General features: G+C 37.5%; 1 protein-coding gene and 1 long non-coding RNA gene across 2 annotated transcripts; both read right to left on the bottom strand.

The window, feature by feature from the left end:
- Nucleotides 1-9573: 9573 nt before the first annotated feature.
- LOC131536798 (uncharacterized) lies at nucleotides 9574-14751 on the bottom strand. The gene is made up of 4 exons (XR_009270090.1): nucleotides 13358-14751; nucleotides 12641-12769; nucleotides 12382-12464; nucleotides 9574-10530 (listed from the first exon to the last, which is right to left on the bottom strand). It is a non-coding gene; the product is annotated as an uncharacterized LOC131536798 (long non-coding RNA).
- A 2322-nt stretch (nucleotides 14752-17073) lies between these two features.
- LOC131537743 (uncharacterized) lies at nucleotides 17074-18486 on the bottom strand. Its single transcript, XM_058771367.1, has 3 exons — nucleotides 17954-18486; nucleotides 17647-17731; nucleotides 17074-17496 (listed from the first exon to the last, which is right to left on the bottom strand). Exons 1-3 carry the CDS (start codon nucleotides 18484-18486, stop codon nucleotides 17074-17076), a joined length of 1041 nt encoding a protein of 346 aa, XP_058627350.1.
- Nucleotides 18487-21683: the final 3197 nt, after the last annotated feature.

Genomic DNA, 21683 nt, shown 5'->3' with positions numbered 1-21683 from the left:
CTCCCTCAAAGTGTCTACGTTACCAGCCGATGTGCCGCTTGGCTGGCCAGCTGTTTCAGTATGTTTTCCTTTTGTGTGGTTAAGAGAAAAACGCATGCCTTTTACCATTTTATCACTTTTTAAAGGTTTCCAAATAAAATTTTAAAATGGCTACATTTGTTGCTAGTTGCTTTGAAAACCAGTAGCTAGGGTAGTCTGAGAAATTGTTAGGATGGCAACGCTGCAGACTACCCGGACATTTCAGCATGTCCCGCCAAAGTCACAAACCACTCCCCTTTTTTCCGCAGCTGACAGCTGCAGAAGCAAGCATGTGGCTGCCTTCGCTTGCAACGCAGGCCCATCTCAGACTGTCCTTCTACTTCCCTTAACCCCTTTCCTTTTCAGCAGCCTCCAGATCCTGTAGCAGGTACTAACGCGAGGCCACCTCTGCTAGCAGTGCAGGTCGCACAGGCTCTACAGCTTTTCTCTCCGAATGCCACAAACCCCCGTGTCATGCAGCTACAGCAGCTGAAGCAAGCGCAAAGCTGTCTCCGCTTGCAACACAGGCCCTCACATGTCTTTTGTCTTTTTCTCCTGTTACTCCTAACCCCTTTCCTTTTCAGTTGCCTCCAGCTCCTATAGCAGACGCTAGTGTGAGGCTGCCTCTGCTAGTGGTACAGACCACAGGCTCTTCAGGATGTCACAAACCCCACTCCCTTCCCACGAGTGAGCTACAGCAGCCGAAGCAAGCGTGTGGCCGCCTCCGCTGGCAACACAGGCCCACATATCTTAGTCTTTTCCTGCCACCACTAATAACCCCTTTTCCTTTTCAGTGACCTCCAGCTTCCATAGCAGACGCTAGCGTGAGGCTGCCTCCGCTAGTGGTGAAGACCCATCCATATCAAAGAAGCTCACCGAACCCTCATCAGCAGACCCTTTCAACGCCAGTCCATCCCTGTCCACTCGAACCTCGGACCCGCCATAGCCATCCTCTCTAACACCACAAAATCCACGCATAGTGGCTCACTCCACTTCAACCATCCCAGCAACACCCCGCTCCTGCAGGAGACTTATCTGATTTTCTCCACTACTGCAGCAGTACTCGATTACGCAGAAGCCTCCTTCTCTTTTAAGGTACCGTAGCAGTAACTGCTCCCGCAGGAACTTGCATCTGCATTTCCCTACTGCCGTAGCAGAGCACGCTTCCGCAGAAGCCTCCTTCTCTTTTCAGATGCCGTAGCAGTGACTGCTCCCACAGGAGCCTTTTCTATATTCCTCCACTGCCGCAGCAGTGTCTGCTCCCGCTGGATCCCTGTCTGTATTTACCCACTGCCGCAGCAGTGACTGCTCCCACAGAAGCCTCCTTCTCTTTTCAGATACCGTAGCATTGACCGCTTCCACAGAAGCCTCCTTCTCTTTTCAGATGCCGTAGCAGTGACTGCTCCCACAGAAGCCTCCTTCTCTTTTTAGATGCTGTAGCAATGTCCTGCTCATTTCATACTGCCGCTGCAGTGCCCGTTTCGGCAGAAGCCACATTCTTTTTCAGATGCCGTAGCAGTGCCCGCTTCCGCAGAAGCCCGTATCTCTACTGCCCACTCATCTCTATTTCCCACTGCCGCAGCAGTGCCCGCTTCCGCAGAAGCCGCATTTTCTTTCAGATGTTGCAGCAGTGCCCGCTTCCGTAGAAGCCACATTCTTTTTTTTTCAGATGCCGCAGCAGTGTCCGCTCCCGCAGGAGCTAAACTCTCTTCTCTAAGGCCACAGCAGTGCCATTACTCCAAGCGACGTCCAGCACCCCACCAACATTAAGCTCTGCCGATTTTGGGGGGTATCAACGCACCTCTTTGGCTGCTATCCCGTGCTTATTGCATCTTTGGGGGGAACGCTCTGGGTCCGGGCTAAATGCAGAGCTCGGACCCCTCTCCCCAGACAGGGGGAGTACCCTGGGCTCGGGAGTAAGTACCGAGCTCGGAGCCCTCTCCCTGGACAGCACGCCAAATACGCATAACCTTTACTCAGTTTATTATATGTAAGTGTGAACTCGTGAAAGAGGCAGCATGTTTGATAATTACGATTTGAGTTCGGCGACGCTCTGTCTCGATCAGGAGCAGATAAATAATCATAATGACACCACACAATAGAGAGTTTTTGGACAAAAAATCGTTTGCGACTGGAAATCGTTTGCGACCCCCATCATTCCGGGGTGCAAATCGGCCTTAAAATCGGGCTTAAAAACCTCTAGTGTGCGGCCAGCCTAAGTAAGGCGCCCTGTTTGAGATTTGCCAATTGAGTGCATAGTAATCGGATCAGCTGATAGGGGCTGGGTTTGAATTTTCCAATCAGCCGATAGCAGCACTTGACTATGAGGCCTGCCTGAACTAACGCGGAATGCTTGATTTATTGTATTTTATTTCATTAAGTTTCTCATCGTTATACAATGATGGATGTTTTAATTGTATGTAATCATAGCCAAGTGTGACCTTAAAGCCGTGGTTGGGGATTAGTTTGAGATGGGTTTGTTAATGGGGTAAAATGTTGATTCTGAACAGAGTTACTGTGTTCTATTCTGAAATTTGCATGACAATAAATAAAATTGTTAATCACTAAGTTTGTGTGTGTGTGTGTTCTTTAAAGCTTCAAGCAAAAAGGTTTTTAACTTTAACCACAGAGTGTTACTCCACATCCACGGAGTATCATAACTGGTTCGGTTTGTGTCATTAGAAACCTCTTCCTGTGTTGTGTGGTTGTTTTTCTCTCAAGACATTGTTAGAAGCTTGATATTAAAGCTTAATAGATTCAGCTGTGGTTACATATTTCCTGACTTCTCATCAAAATAAATGTATTATGCATGTAACAAACCACCTTAAATATAACATGGAGTTTTACGTTGTCCTAGTGAATGGATCTGCACAATATATTATGGAGCAATTAAATGAGCAATTCTGCTGCCATTACTGGAATCTCAATATCACGATTGAAATCTTATTCATCTGACCATTATAACTGTAACAATAAATGAAGAAGTGTCATATCAGTCACAAGGTTCAGTACTGGAGTTAAACATGGAGTTAACTTTTATTGTTTCACTGATGATACTCAGCTTTATATTTCCTCAAGGAAACCTTCTCTAGATGATATTAAAGCTGGATGACTAGTAATGTCCTGCTGGATGTGCTACAACTATACATAGGCCTCTGTAGGCAACATAATCAGCCACAACAAGCTGGTTTTGTGAGTCCCAGAATGCTTTGACTGCATTCGGTGTGTCATGTCTGTTTTCTGGCCAGTCTTCCATCTCTGGCTTATTCCCAGCAGCTGAGCTCTTGATCATTGAAGCAGTCAGCTCCACGTCCATTCCTCGCAAGCACTTGAGTGTTGGATCATGTTACTGAAGACAGAGACACATTTTCTTTATGTGGACCAGAGAAGAGGGCAGAGACTTTCTGAAGATGTCTATAGAAAATGGTGTGTATTTCCAATCCAATCTCACTCCTGGAAAACATAACTATTTTACGAGGTGACAATTTTGTGTGAATTTGTACAATATGAGCGGTGTTGGGAGTAACTAGTTACATGCAACGGAATTACGTAACTTAATTACAAAATAAAAGTAATTGTAATTAGTTACAATTACTAAGAAAAAATGTGTAATTAAATTACAGTTACTTATGAAAATGTTAAGGATTACAAAGGGGGTTGCATCTCTTTTTTTTTTTTTTCACACACACTCCCACAGATTTAATTGATTTCTTTCATAAATTGCAGTGACTGCTCCAAAATATGAAACACCAATGTTTCAGAAGTTTATAACATGCTTATCTTTCTTTATAACTTTATAACTCTTATATTTCCTATATGGGTTTGTATATGTGTTTTTTTTTTTTTTTAAGATTAACTGTTTTTTTTCTAAGGCATTGTTAGATTCCAGTGTTTCCTGTCATAGCTATGCAAAGATTTGATTTCAAAAACAGTATCATAGCTATTAAACTATATCTTGTTATGATTTTAAATCTGTACTTAACCTCAGAATGATTTTAAAGTAAGTCTGATTTTGTGGTGGCTGTGCTTCAAAGGGGACATTGGATGGCCATTTTCCAGAAGTTGGTATGATTCTTTAGGGTTTTCTCAAAGTGGTCTCAGCGGTCGTGAAAAACAACACCCTTTTTACCTTGTCAAAAACAGATCTGTTCACAGCAACTCGTTTCGCTGCATAACTCTTTACATGCCAATGAGCTCTGCTTCTGGCGATTCACAAATAATCATAAAAAATATAAAGTGTGAGACTTGCTTCTTCAGGAGGTGCAGCTGGATCATGAACAATGGGTACTGATCCATCCTTGAGTTTTAACTTTTTAACAAAACCTGCCTTGAATTGTTCCTCATTCAGAAAACAGTCTGGAGCAAAATGATTTGCGCAGCCAGACATAAACGAATTTAGTGAAAGTGAAGTGAAGTGACATGTGGCCAAGTATGGTGCTCTGCATTTAACTCATCCAAGTGCACGCACACACGCACACACACACGCACGCACGCACGCACGCACACACACACACACACGCACGCACACACACACACACACACCACCCACCCACCCACCCCCGGAGCAGTGGGCAGCCATATTGCTGCAGCGCCCGGGGAGCAGTTGGGGGTTTGGTGTCTTGCTCAAGGATCTCACCTCAGTCGTGGTATTGAAGGTGGAAGAGAGCGCTGGTTATTCACTCCAAAATCAAAATTGGCTTGATAATTGAGACTGTTTAGGTTTTTGAGGGATTTAAAAAAAAAAGGCCTTTTATCATTTTAAAATTTTTATCATAGTAGGGTGGTTGTGTCCACACACTGCCAAGACACATTTATATGCAAATGAAGATATTTGACATCCAATGTCTCCCTTCAAATTAAAATATTATAATCTTAATTCAAGGATTTCGAAAGTCTGACAGTAATCCGTGTTGAGTACTAAGGTACTGGGGGCGTAACAGTTAATAACGTAAATGTCTCTGAGGTTTAAAATTGAGGTCATTTTTGTTGACTCTGATATGTAATGTTGTTTTTGCCTGACATTTATCAAGTCATATAGCCAAATTTTGTTTATTTTAGGCTTTCCTGCTGTATTTTGTGGCTGTAGCCGCCATTTTTTCCCCTGAGGGGAAAAATAAATTTCCAGCCGATATAGCACTAATTTTGAATGACATAATTCTGAATTTGCTTTCTGACATAAGTTAAGTTCTGAAATATGGGCTTTCAGGCTGTGTACCACCAAATTTATTATGGCTGTCGACGATTATGTTAAAAATGAGTGATGTTGATTGCGGCATTACTGCTTATGTTGCTAAGCCTTAAAACCAATCACACATGTTCATGTTGAGTTTATGAATGTAGTGGCCAATCAGCGTTTAGATTAGTCATCGCGCCGGAGTTTTGAATTTCGCGCTCTGAATTCTGCATTTTCATCCTAAACAACAATGCAGCATGCAAGAGATTCATTTTACAGTTTGCACAGCTTCGATGATTATAACGAGAGGTTTTACCAAGGTGCATAAAACCTAACAAAAATTATTTGTGGTATTAATTAATGTGACATTTGGAAATTTTATAATAAATGCTGTTGATTGAGGTTAACTTTTTTTGAACCTTGAATATTTTTAACTGGTTTCCCATAATCATTAATCATGAAACATCTGTAAATGTCTTAATATATAAATATATAAAACACCCAAACCAGTAAAAATAAATAAATAAAATAAAAACTTCAACCATATAGGAAGTATGTGATGTTAATAAATATTAGCCTACTCAGTACTTAAATTTGAAATTGCACTGCAACAAGGACACTGTAAAATAAAGTGTAACCCAAATATGCAGCTGGACATTTATATCTAAACTTATGCTTTTACAGGTGGACTGAGGAAGAATACTACGATTAATGATGTGAAGCAGGAGGCAGAAAAGGCTCCAAGTGCTGTACTGGGACCAGAGACGAGTGGAAAGAGATTAGAGAACAGCACGAGAAAGACCGTCTCCAGGAGTGTTATCAGTTTGTGTTGTTTTCTTGTTTGTTTCTAAATTGTGTAGTTTTTGAGACAGAATATGTGACCCTGGACCACAAAACCAGTCTTAAGTCGCTGGGGTATATTTGTAGCAATAGCCAAAAATACATTGTATGGGTCAAAATTATTGATTTTTCTTTTATGCCAAAAATCATTAGGATATTAAGTAAAGATCATGTTTACATTTACATTTAGCAGACGCTTTTATCCAAAGCGACGTACAAATGAGAACAATAGAAGCAATCAGACCATCGAGAGTGCAGCAGTATACAAGTGCCATGACAAGGCTCAGTTAGTCCAGCACAGTAGACGTAGCTATTTGTTTTTTTTAAAAAGACAGACAGACATACTAGGTAAGTGTTAGTGTTAGTATTAGTTGGTCAGGTGCTGGCGAAAAAGATGTGTCTTTAGATGATTTTTGAAAATGGCTAAAGACTCAGCTTTACGAATTGAGATCGGGAGGTCATTCCACCAGATGGGCACATGTTCCATGAAGATATTTTTAAATTTCCTACCGTAAATATATCAAAACTTCATTTTTGATTAGTAATATGCATTGCTAAGAACTTAACAACTTTAAAGGCAATTTTCTCAATATTTTGATTTTTTTTTTTTGCACTCTCAGATTCCAGATTTTCAAATAGTTGTATCTCAGCCAAATATTGTCCGATCCTAACAAACCATACATCAATGGAAAGATTATTTACTTATTTATTAAGCTTTCAGGTGATGTATAAATCGCAATTTCGAACAATTTACCCTTATATGGTTTTGTGGTCCAGGGTCACATACATTTTATTATTATACTGTAAGTTCAGGTGAGTTTGTTGTTTTTGTGTTTCTTCATTGTGTCAGTGTGTCACATTTAGAAGAGCACTGATGTTTCTTAAAGGGATAGTTCACCCAAATGTGCATATTCTGTCATCATTTACTCTCCCTCATTTACTTGTTCCAAACCCATAAGACTTTCATTCATCTCTGGAACACAAATGAAGATATTTTTAGAGGTTTCTGGCCCTCCATTAAAAGTCTAATCCCAAAACTGACACTTTTAAATGTTCTTAAAAAGATCATACAAAAAATCAATTTGAATTGAGCTGTTTAATCTAAGTCTTCTGAAGAGACAGTCACTTTAAATGAACAGATATAGTGTATGCTTTTGTGCACATATAAACACTGATCAGCGGACAATGACGTCTTAATAGACGGAAAGTCAAGCCTGCTTGCTTGAAGCGTGAGAACCAATGAAGTTTGTTCTCATGCTAGTACCGTTGAACTTCTTTATATATTCACTGATCAATGTTTATATGTAAATAAAAGCTGAATATAAATCTGTTTACCATGTAATGTGATCATGTCTCTTCAGAAGACTTGTATTAAACCCCTCGATTCATATGGATTTATTTTACAATCTCTTTATGAATGTTTTGAAGCATCAGAGTTTTGGGGAAGTAAACTTTCAATAGAGCAACAGAAATCGCTCAGATAAAAAACAAAGATCTTCATTTGTGTTCTGAAAATTAATTAATTTCTTATGTGTTTGGAGTGACATGATGAAAGAATTTTCATTTTTGGGTGAATTAAGCTTTTAGCTGTTAACTGTCAATTTTTATGTTATGTAAGATTAGTTACATAAGACCAGTTGTTGAGATGGTATGACCCTGTTGCTTTATCAAAATGTTAATGTTAATGTTAAAGTATAACAAATGTGTCAGAAAATGATAATAAAGTATTATATTGAACCTGTACAACATTTTAATATATGATTTTTCAAATTGCACACTTTCATGTTTTGCGAGTTTGTAAATTAATAAAGAGTGGAATGTTCATGCAGAAAACTGATATTTACCTAACTGAAATACTGATGTTGCTTTTATCAATATAGTAAATAATTATTTATAATTATACTGTCCAGGTGAGATGCCTCAAAAAACCCTAATCAAAACACTCATATACACTATGTGGGGCCAGTCCAGTACCCATACTGGGCCCTAGTATATCCCACATGTGCTTCATAAGTGGGACCAATATGGGTCTTGTATGTGTTTCCCATTTGGGCCCCACTTTATCCCCAGTCAGGCCCCATATGAGATTCATATGGGCTAATTCAGATGGGGCCCACATGGAACCCATGTAGGGCCCATATTTACAGCCCGTATGGGGCCCACATGGGCCCCATGATAGAATGTTGGCTGGGAGGTTTTGAAGCGCTATTGCGCTTGATGGTTAAGGAACCGTCTGACAATTCCACCGACTGGGTTAAAACGTCCGATGTATTTTTAATTAAAATTACTTTTAAAATAACACATTGTCAAACTGTAAAGCTTGTATTACTTATATAGTGATTTAAAGTGAGTTTTTTGCCAATACATCCCTTCATAGATGTACAGTACACCATTATTTAAATAATAAATGTAAGTCCAATTTTTCATGTAAAATTATTGTGTACTGTACGTACAGTAAGGGAAATATTGGAAGTATTGTCTAAGGTGAGATATTGGCAAAATATATTCAAATATATTCAGTCAGTTTGCCCACTAGGCAAATCTGTATGGAATTAGATTTGTGCCAAATAAAATGAATGTAATTTTTCAAGAAATGTATGAAAATATAAACTGAAACTGAATAAAATGTCTTTGAAACTAAAAAATAAATAAATTACAGGCAAAATCTTTGACCTCGTTTTTAATATACTGCATGTTTTACAACTGTTTTCTCATCTTTCATTCGCTGATCTGTACTTACAAATGCACGTCCAGAGTTTTCATTTACGCTTCTAAAGTTTTCGTTTACGATTCTGAAGATTTCATTTACGCTTCTGAAGTACAAATCTCTCGTGGGGGCGGGGCTAACAGCGGTGTGTTCTCATTGGCTACTGAGTTTTTGATTGACAGCTTCTTGACCTGGAAGCGTCTGTTAGCGGCTTCCTATTTCATTTTAATGATATAAAGTTAGGAGTTTTGTTTTTGAATTAAATCTGTATTAATCTGTTGCTACTACTCTGTCAACATAAGCTTTTAGGAGCATGAGAAAACGCGAGAGAAAAAGAAGGTCATATTGAGGTTTAATTATTAAAGTACTGTAATACTGGAAATATTGTATAATGTCTCTTATTATATTTGTTTATTGCTCTTGATTCTTTTGCATTGTAGGGTCTAATTAGGTTGAGCTGTTACATTTGAAATATAATACTATCCTGTTATATATTCAGACGTCAATAAAGTCTCACTCCAACCAGGCAATCAAGCTCATTTTATTACATATTCCACACAAACAATGTTCTTGCTGCCTATTGTTTTTATCATGCTGATCATTTTGTTTAGTTATTTTATTTAGTTAACATCATCATCTAACATTTAAAATTGGAAATACATTTTTAACAATCATCAACTCTTTCAAGTGTGACTTTTATAAACCAGTTGAATGAATGTAAATGAAAATATGAATTAATTCAAATAAATTGACATTCTTTATTGTCACTATAGCATATACACAAGTATCAAAGTGAAAGTCTTTGGTGCAATTATGTTGTGACAGGAGAGACCAGAATCCACAAAACACTAACTGCATAGTATACATAATGCACAGTATTATTATAATTTACATTACCACACAAAATGCACAAGAGCATAACATACAGAATGTTTAAAATTCATGTTTTAAACACTGCAATGATCCTTTCAACAGTTCCTGTTACAGTATAAGTTACAAAACAGTGAATGAGTATGTAATGTACTGGAGTGCAATATCAGTCTTTACAGGGATAGTCCACGCCAAAAAAAGAAAATACTTTCATTTACTCGCCTTCATGCTATTCCAGATGTATATAACTTTCTTTCTTGACACAAAGATTTTTAAGAAAATAATCCATCTCTGAGAATCCACATAACACAAGTGAACTGTAACCCATGCACATTTGACAGTTGAGTGGAAGCGATTATTAATAGTCAAAAGTTTATATTATTAGTGTTTTTCTTATCTGTTGTTTCACTTCAAAAGATACTGATTTAAAAACTAAGGTCAGATGGCTTACGGTCATGGTCGCTGTGTGTGCTTTTTAAAGCATCTTTAGGACTCACAGAGATTAATTATTTGCCTAAAAATCTTAACTTGTGTTTACCTGTCCAGTAGAAAGAAAGTACAGTAATATGCATTTGAGACAGCATGAGGGTGAGTAAAATTAAAAATATATATATATTTTATTTTTGAACTATCCCCTTAACAATCATATGCTGTTGGTATGCCAATCCAAGATCAGCATAGACTAATAAGAATAAAGTGCAACCTCTTGTGTACTTATGAACAGTGTTTGTTTTATCTAGAGCTCCAAAGAAATACAAATATTTGCATAATATCAGGTGTCTGAAGATCAAGATCCCAGTCATTCAAAGGTCATGTGTCTTGTCTGATTCTGATAAGATTATTGTCTGATGAGGGCTCTCTGGTACTATCACTACATCCTCTGGGTCAGCATCAGAAGTTCATGGAAAAGTTGCTCCGCTCCCTGGAAACAGAGAAAGGACATGTATCATAGTTTAACAATACAAACTGCTTTGAACTCCCATGACACATTTCAAACTTAAAATATTTCAAACAAATAAATACACAATATAATTATTTAATATATATTAGTATTAACTTGGTACTAAAATACCTAAAAATTACGTACCATTAATCATCTGTAATACCGCTGTGTAACCATTAGATGGCTCTGTATAGGCCTATATAATCATGACTGTATACCCTAGTTGCTGGAAACTGTTTTCAGTCATAATTATTTGCATTTGGATATATATTTAGGCATTATTTGTCAAAGTTTGTTTGTTTTCCCCCCCAAAATGTTTATCTGAAGTGACTATTTTTTCATTATTATTATAGTCAGATCTGGACACAGTAAAAGCATGGTAAAAAGGCTTACATTGCTAAAGTTGACAGCACAGTGATTGACAGCGTGCTTGTAAAATAGCATTGGTTATTGTCAGATAGAGTAAATTTAGTACTGTACACTCTGTGCTGGGGGAAATATGAACTAATCGAAGCAAATATGATCTAACTGAAGACTGTAACTGTGTGTAGATAACCAGGTCCTGTGATTGGACTAAATCAAGACAACTTACCGCGAGTATCCTGATAACGAAGATGATTGATGATCATGATTATATCATTCATCTGTGCTATTCCTAAGAAATCATCTCATCAATGTAGTGTAGCAGCAGAAAAATACTGATAAAATAATAATAATAAATCTTTATATATCATTTTATATCATTACAATGAAATAGGAAGCCGCTAACAGACGCTCACATCCACACAGGCGCAACAATACTGATGCCTTCACTTCCCGGTCAAGAAGCTGTCAATCAAAAACTCAGTAGCCAATGAGAACACACCGCTGTTAGCCCCGCCCCCACGAGAGATTTGTGCCAGAATGGCGAACGAAAACTTCAGAATCGTAAACGAAAACTTTAGAAGCGTAAATGAAAACTCTGGAAGTGCATTTGTAAGTACAGATCAACGAATGAAAGATGAGAAAACAGTTGCAAAACATGCAGTATATTAAAAACGAGGTCAAAGATTTTGCCTGTAATTTATTTATTTTTTAGTTTCAAAGACATTTTATTCAGTTTCAATTTATATTTTCATACATTTCTTGAAAAATTACATTCATTTTATTTGGCACAAATCTAATTCCATAAATATCCAGTATAGAAAATTATTGGCCAATTGCCTTAGCAAATATCATCTCTAAAGTATTTGAGCATATCCATATGGATAGGCTCAAAGGATATTTGGTAACTACAGATAATCAGTTTGGTTTTAAGAGGAAGCATGGTACTGATTTATGCATATATTCGCTAAAGGAAGTGATTAGTGTGTATAATAGACACAGTTCTATAGTATTCGCTTTTTAGATGCTTCTAAGGGATTTGATTGAATTAATCACACTAAGCTGTTTATGAAGTTACAAGACAGAGGGGTTCCTCCATATTTGATTAGTGTATGTTCATATTATGGTGTGCAGCATGATATTGTATTTAATACGAATAAGAGTGTGGTTATGATTGTTAAAACTAAAGAGGATCGTAAACAAAAGTTTCCCTCCTTTAATGTAGGTGACCAAGTATTAAATGTGGTAAATAAAATAAAATAAAATATCTGGGTCACATTTTTAGAGATGATTTAAATGATGATGATGATGTGCAACGCAATTTTTTTGACATTAGTCCTTTTTTCCCGAGAATAGCACATACCAAACTGTACCGAAATTGCGACCCTAAAAACATGATACAAACCAAACCATAATTCAAACCGTTACACCCCTAGAACAGATACTGTTATACCTTTTCATACTTACGAAGGAAGGTAAACATCTCAATGGTGGTCTGAAAATCCCCTCTATTCTCATTCACCAATATGGTCACCAGTTTGTAGGAGCTCCTAAAATCAAAACCATGATGAAATGCATGTCACAATAAAACACAAAACATATACATAACAGCATGAGAAATAATACTGGTGATGTTCATCTGGGTAATTGTATGGCAGGATATCACACGCTGTGAGATGTGACAGTTCAGTAACTTGTAACAGAGAACAAAAAGTAAAGAACATACCCGAAATTGGAGTTTGTGGGAGAAGAGACAACTAGATCAGTATACATCATGGTGACCTTCATACAAAGACCAGTTGCCGAAGAGTGTCTGGATGATGGAGGGACCACAGCCAAACATCAGGGCAGAATTCTGCACGAGTCAGGTAAGCAGAATAAATTGCACTGTAAATAAACATTAATAAAACAAATGGTAAAGTCACTAGTCAAATTAGTTTAATCCCATAAAAGCAATTTATCATGACATTATCACACACTAATAGTGAGATATTCAAGAAAATATCCTTTACGTATCAAAAGGCAATACATATTATTCTGAATAATATTCACTAGGCTTAGGGAATAACTTTCTGAATTTGCACATGCTTTGATGTCTTTAGGTCACATGAGTTTGGAATTTAATGGATTTATAGTTTTGCATCCATTTAAATTTCTAAAATTATTATAAAACACAAAATTGCATATTCTGCATATATATTCTTTAAATTAGGAATGCGATGTATTCACGTATATCTGAGTTGGTTTGAGATCAAATCTCTATTGCTAACTTAACACGCACCGTGGTTGGTTACAAAACGCGGTGCAACAGCATCTGGTCGGGTAAAACTGATCAAAAGTAGTTCACTTTTAAAAATGTTACAACGATCCCAACAATATCGAATATACTACCATAAAACCATTTATACAGACATATCATACATTTTCAAAATATCATGCTTACCTCTGAACCATCACGTTCAGCGTGACTCTTCATCTATTGGCTGATTGGCGACTCGCGTGCGTAAATCGCCACCTATAGGGTTGCTCAATTATATTGAACAAAGAGGGACTCAAACTGGGAGAAAAAGAAGGAAGTTAAAAAAAAAATTATGTGACTGTTATATCTTGATAACACCATTGCTTTGAATATAGTAGGAAAACACAAACACCACACTATTTGAAAACCCCATCTTTTTTTGACATTTAATGCTAAGTTAATGCAATGTGTCATTATATAAATGTACATAAATAAAAAAAAAAATGAAAATAAACTCTCTCAATATTTAAATTCTTAGTAGCGAAACCGGGCAGCGGTCATATATAAGCCGGGGTCTGTGCCCATCGCGCGCACAGCTGACTCCCCTTCGAGTGACATCCCCAGCAGTGCGCTTTCCTGAGGTGAATAACTCTTTACTTAACCGATTTAGTTAAATTACTTTTTAAAAGTACAGGCCGACAACAAAAATAAATGACATTTAAACCTATGAAGAAAAAGTAATACAGTTTTATAATAGGTAATGTTAATTATAATAACAATAGTCTGAGGGAACAGTTCGTTCTTCAGAGGGAAATAACGTTAACCGCTAAAATAAACAGCAGGCCTTTTCACTCATGAAATTTATTAAACTGTTATAAAAACTTGACTGTCTTTTCCGGTAAATGTACCACATCTCACACAGATAACGATTTTCCGTCTTTTTATATAAAGTCCGCTCATTAAACACCGTTAAACACGTTACAGCAGTGTGATGTCATTGCCAATGAAACCAATCCGCTCCGTCTGAGAGACGCTCTTTCGTTTCAGAGTCATCTGTCATGTTAACGTTACTTAAAAAGAGACCAATGGACTCGATGCACGACTACTTCCGCGTTTCGTGTCAGTTGCTCCGCAACTTCCGGTGCTGCGGCGGAAGCAGTTTTTCCCTACCGTTTCAATGAGCGCTCTCAGCATGGCATTTTACACTCGCTGCTCGCAAGAACTTCCACGGATTACAGTGAACGATGTCAATCGAATTGTAAGATTAGCATCGGTCACTCCTTCAAGTAAAAAGGAGAAGGGCTTCAAATTGTATGTTTCGAGCTATATCGACAACTTTGAAGGTACGTATTCTCAAGCTAACAAGCTAACGTTAGCTAGCTTCGTTTGTGACAGTGCATACTCTTATAGGATGTGTTTTGTTTACTTAACCTTTTTAAGATCTTCTGTTTTTATAATTTCGCTAATGATATTATGTTAATACGATCTGTATGGCCCTTTAAAGCTATGTCATTTTTTCAGTCTCTGAAAAGGATCAGGTGACAGGAGAGATCAGCGTGAGGGCGACTTGTTTCAGATCTATGAGGAAGACAGAGAAGCCACATAGTTTGAGAGTAGGGAGACAAAACTAGAGAAATAAAGGATGGATTTATTGTTCATATTTTAAAATGTTTAAATTTCCTAAACTTTTTTTTAAAATTAAATTTCTATTAATTTATACAGTAAGTTTAGAAATGCAGACATAAGTCTATTCAGTAAATAAATTTAGCACTTTAAAAGAAAGATACTGATTTTGAAAGATTGTTATATATATAGATATATTTATTCATATAGATAAATAGATAGATAGATAGATATTTGTTTCATTTGGGGTCATCCATTTACTATGTCATTGTTTAATTATCTTTACAGATTACATTAAAGGACTCCAAACCTGTCATACTGTCCCAGTGTAGCTGTTCCTGTGTTGCTGGCACAGCACTGTGCAACCATATTGTTGCACTATTGTACCAGACTGCACATTACTCTCAGCTTGGCATCAGTGCAGTTCCTCCAGTTCGCAGCTGTACTGAAACTGAGCAGAGCTGGCACAAACCACGAACAATGGTAAGTTTAAGTGAATTTTCAAAACTTTTTAGAATGAATTATATTAAATGATAGCTTTCCTAACATCATTCCTGGAGGCACACAGACCTTGTTTTAAATTCAACTCATTGCTCTTTAAAAGACCTAAAACTTGTGTGTCAGATTAGTGAGATGTCCAAGACATGCACTGTTGGTGGGCCTCCAGGAACAAGTCTGGCAAACACTGGTTCATACTAAAGTGACTATTGGTATTCCTAGGGAGTCCGGCCAGGTCCTGTCAGTGGGATGGTGGTTATATCTGCACGACCTAAAGAAAGGAAACTCGCTGATGGCTTAAGGTGCACAGTGCAATCAGTTACTTACTTAATGTAGAAGTATAATATGGGATTGTTTAGGATTGTTTACTATATGGACAAAGAGAGAGTTCACAAAGTCATGGCATTTACTCGCTCTCATGTCATTCCAAACCCATATTACTTTTAACACAAAAACATATATTAGGCAGCATGACTGTTTCAGTCACTATTCACTTTCATTGCATCTTTTTTCTCCATACAATTAAAGAATGGTAAAATGTGCAACTTATTTTTCATACTATTTTTATTATTATTATTATTTTTTACTAATTTTCATTTCAGGAGTACCTTGTATAAAGGTGTTTCCAGCGACTTGCCTGACCTCTCAGTCCTGCAAGTGGCAGAGGTGTATAAGGACTTTAGTCACCACAATGGGGATGTCCAGTGATGATGGGATGGTGGATTCTGCTTTCGGTAAAGTTCAGGCTGGGAGTGTTCTGTCATACCAACAGCCAGCAGCAACAACACGCAACGTTACTCCCCATCAAGATGCCCCACCACGACCACCTCTGCCTCTAGATGGTTACAACCTTGACCCATCTGTGTGCTTATTTTGTACATAGCAAACATGAACTACTGCACATGAAGTCACTGGCAGTAACTCTGGAAACGGCACACAAGATTCAGGATGCCACCAAAGACCAGAGTGCTTCGATGGATTGGCACGCCGTTAGAAAGCCACGAGTAACATCGTCCCGATTTAGAGAGGTTTGCCATGTACGGGGGCAGAGCTCTGCTGAACACTTGGCTGAAAGAATCCACAAGGGAACTCGCCAGACAGCAGACATGAAGAGAGGCCTTGAACTGGAATCTGCAGCGGTGGAGGAATACTGTCTGTTGCGTGGAGTGAACTTCTACCCTTGTGGATTCTTAATTCACCCAGATGCACCTTGGCTTGGCTCCTCTCCTGATGGTATCGTTTACGACCCCACAGAGCACCAGGTTTTTGGCCTTTTGGAGATAAAGTGCCCAAATCTAAAAAGTTATGTTGACTGCCCTTACCTGAAGCTGCAGAATGGCACACCAGAGCTAAAACAACAGCATGCTTATTACTGGCAAGTGCAAGGTCAGATGCTGATCTCGGGATTGGACTGGTGTGATTTTGTGGTGTACGCACAGGATGACATGATGATCCAGCGCATCTACAAAGACTGTAGAATGTTTAAAACCATTAGAGAGAGGGCTGACCATTTCTTTTTTTATTTCTACCTGCCAAAATCCTTAAAAATGTGAAAGAAAAAAAAATAAATTCAAGTTGATTTACATTGTAAAAAAGTTATTTATTTACACATTTTCAGAAACACTGTATCAAAGTTATTTATATTTACATGTTTACAGAAACACTATCGCGCAATGGATTGAGTTTCCTTTACCTCACCAGCCGACATCTGTTCTCTTTTTGACAGGTAAGCAGGTCTGTAGACTTTGCATGGCACACAGTCGTCCACGAGAAAACCTTTATCGACCGTAATAGCCATGTCAGGTTTCAGCAGAGACACAATCCCAGACCGCATACAGGGATGACACAAAGGTGACTGCGCCATGTGGTGTCATGCCAATTAACCCCTTGAAGGTGCAGTGGGATTTATAAGAGGAGAACACTTCACTTTGAAGCAGGAGAGAGGATGGAGTTTGGCACCGCAGCTCTGTGCAGTCGATCACCACTTGTGTGTCTGGATAGTCCTGGAACTCCTTTGGCATGTGAGCATTGACCGCCTCCTCAGACATCCAGATGCGCACTGATCCAAGAACGGTATAAAGAAAATTTGCCCAGGTTGTTATAATTCGACTCACGGTGGACTTATGAATATCAAATCTGTGAGCCAGATCCCTTTGTGTCAGACCAACTGAGAGATGAACCATGAAGAGAAAAAACTCATCTATGGGCTGCAGGCATTGACCCTGTTAAAAATGTTTATATGTGTGTTTATACATAGAGAAAGCAGCATTTAAATTTTGTCCCCCATAAATTCATAACACAATGTATATTGTATGTACTGTATAATACACAAAATTAGAAAGGAATGATAAATGAAAAAAATATATAATTACAGATGCATTGCCTGATGCTCCACCTTCACTCCTAGTTGTAGCTGCCCTTGCTCTGGTCACACGAACCATGTTGTGGGTCACAAACCTACATAAGATGTGGGACATGTTTGAGATAATACACATCACAAAATGACCAACAGTTTTATCTTACTTTTAGACTGTATTGTAGCTTACTTGTATAGTATATGGGTTTACTGACATGTAAATAAAATATCTACATGGACATACTGTATTATGCAAAGACCAGAAAATTATAATACCGCATCCTAATAATGATATAATATTATTTATAAGTTTTAAATCTTACCTAGTGTAGAACCGTATGTCATCGTCTGATGCAGCAAATCTGCCCAAGCAAAATCTGTGACGGACAGACAGTTCTTCCACCTGTTTCCTCAGTTGTTCCACTTCCTTTCGGAGATCTTCAGTCTGATCTAAAGAAAGATCGACAGCCGCAGGAACGGGAAATGAACAATAATCATGCTCCTCATGCTGGAGGTCCACAGGCACAGGATCTTCGTTCAGTGGAGGGGAAACTTCTCTCCTCAGCCATGCCCTGGTGCGCCTTGGTGCTGAAGCGGAGTAGTTGTTCCACTCAAACAAAGTGGGCACTGCACCTTTCTTCAGTAGCCGGCGTCCTGTGGGAGTCGATGGCTCGATCAAATCATCACTCTTGAAGTGACGACTGCAGACTCTTGTGTTAGGAGTGATATTAAAATCCTCACGTCGGATATAGTGAATCCATTTTTTACTTGTTTCCTTGTCCAAAGGGAAAGTATGGAAACTAACCACCGAATTAAACCTTGAGGATGTGTCACATAATGGGACACAGTAATACATAGACGTTGCACCTTCACGCCGAAGGCACTTGAAGCTTCTTGAACTCATTAATAAAATGTTATATTTAAATGAATACCATCAAATAAGCAATGCATAAGAACTAATGATATTTTTATAAATTAGCATGGGTCTCTTAAATATGTATATATTTTTAAAATGTCAAAAAGTATAATTGTTTTAAAATTAAGAGAGTTAGAGTATCAGCAGGTACCTTCTTGAGCCACGGCACAACATTAAGTTAAAATGGGCCAATATAAAAAGAAAACAACACAGTGTCAATTTACTATTAAAAATAAAATGATTTCAGCCGAAATTACCTATGGTCTTTAGTGTGCCATAGCAACAGCACCATATGCATTTCATTAAATAGAAAGTTGAATGAATATTTCATTAAACAATGCAATTAAAATGAACTGATCATGTTGTATAGGTGTGTGTTTCTGTGCAGTGGTGCCTTTGTGTGCATGTACACTACCAGTCAAAAGTTTTTGAACAGTAAAGAAGTCTCTTCTGCTCACCAAGCCTGCATTTATTTGATTCAAAGTACAGCAAAAACAGTAATATTTTGAAATATTTTTACTATTTACTAACGACTCCAAGCTTCTGAATGGTATATTGTATAATGTTACAAAAGCTTTTTATTTCAGATAAATGCTGATGTTTGGATCTTTCTATTCATCAAAGAATCCTGAAAACATTTACTCAACTGAATAAAAAAAGTTTCTTGAACAGCAAATCAGAATATGTGACCCTGGACCACAAAACCAGTCTTATGTCGCTGGGGTATATTTGTAGAAATAGCCAAAAATACATTGTATGGGTCAAAATTATTGATTTTTAAAAAATTTTTAAGCCAAAAATCATTAGGACATTAAGTAAAGATCATGTTCCATGAATATATTTTGTAAATGTCCTATTGTAAATATGTCAAAACTTAATTTGAGTATATGCATTGCTAAGGACTTCATTTGGACAACTTTAAAGGCGATTTTCTCAATATTTTGATTTTTTTGCACCCTCAGATTCCAGATTTTCAAACAGTTGTATCTCAGCCAAATATTGTCCTATCCTAACAAATGGAAAGCTTATTAATTGAGATTTATACATAATCTGAAAGCTGAATATTGAAAAATTGACACTTATGACTGGTTTTGTGGTCCAGGGTCACATATTAGAATGATTTCTGAAGGATCATGTGACTAGAGTAACGATGCTGAAAATTTAGCTTTGATCACAGGAATAAATTACATTTTAAAATATATTCAAATAGAAAACAGTTATTTTAAATAGCAAAAATATTTTAAAATTTTACTGTTTTTGCTGTACTTTGGATCAAATAAATGCAGGCTTGGTGAACAGAAGAGACTTCTTTAAAAACATTAAAAATCTCACTGTTCAAAAACTTTTGACTGGTAGTTATGTGTAGCCTATGTATTTTTTTTAAGACTAGATTTTGTGTGCATACATATCTAGGCCTATAAACCTATTTTCACCCTCAATTTCTGTGTAAAAATGTGTGTGCAGCCCATTTTAGCTTAACCAGCCATTTCTAAAATGACCCTTTTCACAAAAACCGAAGTTTCTTTTATTAAATTAAACTTTTTTTTATTTGAAAGGGCATGTCAAAACATTGTTCAAAAACCTTTGCTTTGTTGGTAAGCATACTTATAATTGCTTTAGTACCCTTATTAGTGATGAATGAAATTTACTATGTGGCTCACTTACCTTACAATTTCTCTGACAAACTTCATGTAACACTCAGTACATCAGCCCGCCTTAAGAAACTCAGACCAATCTAAATTATTGTTACATGTCAACAAGTTGAAGAAACAATACAAGATCAGTTATTATGACTGGCTATAAAAATTAAGAGATATGACTACAATATTTGACCCATTTTACCTGATAGCCCATTTTAGCTGACTTCACCCTACCCTTTAAAATCCAATATGAGTTTATATTTTAGTTCAAATTTGTCAACTCTCTTTGTCTGAGTTGCAAGGTGTCAGGTCTGATAAAAGCCCACGCATGGGCGCATGCATATCTTGGTAATTGCATTTCTGTAAAACAAAACAAAATTTTCAAGGGGCCTGCAAACTTAAGGGATGTATATGTTTGATTATACCTCTGATTGTGGACACTCTTTCCTGTGATGTGTGAGTTTCTGTTCTGTCCTCTGAAACCATGAAACGAGCAACATTGATATTCTCCCACCTTTACCTGACCTCATACGTGATGGCACACCATACAGGTTGACACCTTCTAAAAAGCTCGTCAGGACTGTAGCAGCTTTATTATTGGTGGCAGCGTTCAAGAATACAATTAGACAGCTAAAGCCGCTTTATGCTTTTTACCCAGGGATGCTAATATGTAAAAGTTCAAAACCCGCCTTACTCTGTACTCGCTTTAGTGGGTGACGCTTTAGTACATCTTCTACCAAAGCATCCAGTTCAGCGTCCTCCAGAGTTGAAAACAGGTCGCTTACTCTATGAGAATAAAATAAACCCATTATCAACCACACAACACAAAGCTTTCACATTGGTGTTTATGTAAGTAGGTTATAAGGCTAGGCTACTAGGGCTGCTGCTTACCTTAAACCATGTTGGGCCATCCTATTCTGGATAGTTCTTTCACAGACACCAAACAACTTTGCAATGTTTCCAGCAGTTTGACCCATTGAGAGATAAATTGAAATTGTGCTTATCGGAAGCAAGTACGATGGACGTCCCATTGTAGTACAATCTGACTCGCACAAATTTTGAATGTGCTGGGAAATATTTAGCAGAGAGCCTAAAACTTCAGGCTGTACTTCGACATCCATATCGGCAAACAACTCTTCTAAAACATCGATAAGCACATCTAATCTAAACAACACATAGTCATTTGATGCGTTGTTATCGACTTCATTCGCTAAGTTGCGCAACTCTGTAGCTATTTGTGAAACGTCCGCCATAGTATACACACGCGAGGAGCTACAACCTGTCACCACCCAACATCACTACAAAGCCAGAGTAATCGAGCAAGCGCTTCAATCAACGATGAACCAATGGTAAGCAAGACCAATTAGCAAGACCAACCCACCTAATTATCATACATGACAAAGAAATGTAAGAATAAATTAAAAAAAGTTTAAATAAATAAAGGTAAAAATAAATTAATATGGAAATAAATACATACTGGAATAAATAAATATAAAA

Source organism: Onychostoma macrolepis, chromosome 03, assembly GCF_012432095.1.
Source record: "Onychostoma macrolepis isolate SWU-2019 chromosome 03, ASM1243209v1, whole genome shotgun sequence".
NCBI lineage: Eukaryota > Metazoa > Chordata > Actinopteri > Cypriniformes > Cyprinidae > Onychostoma > Onychostoma macrolepis.
This window is presented reverse-complemented; position numbering and strand designations above follow the sequence as displayed.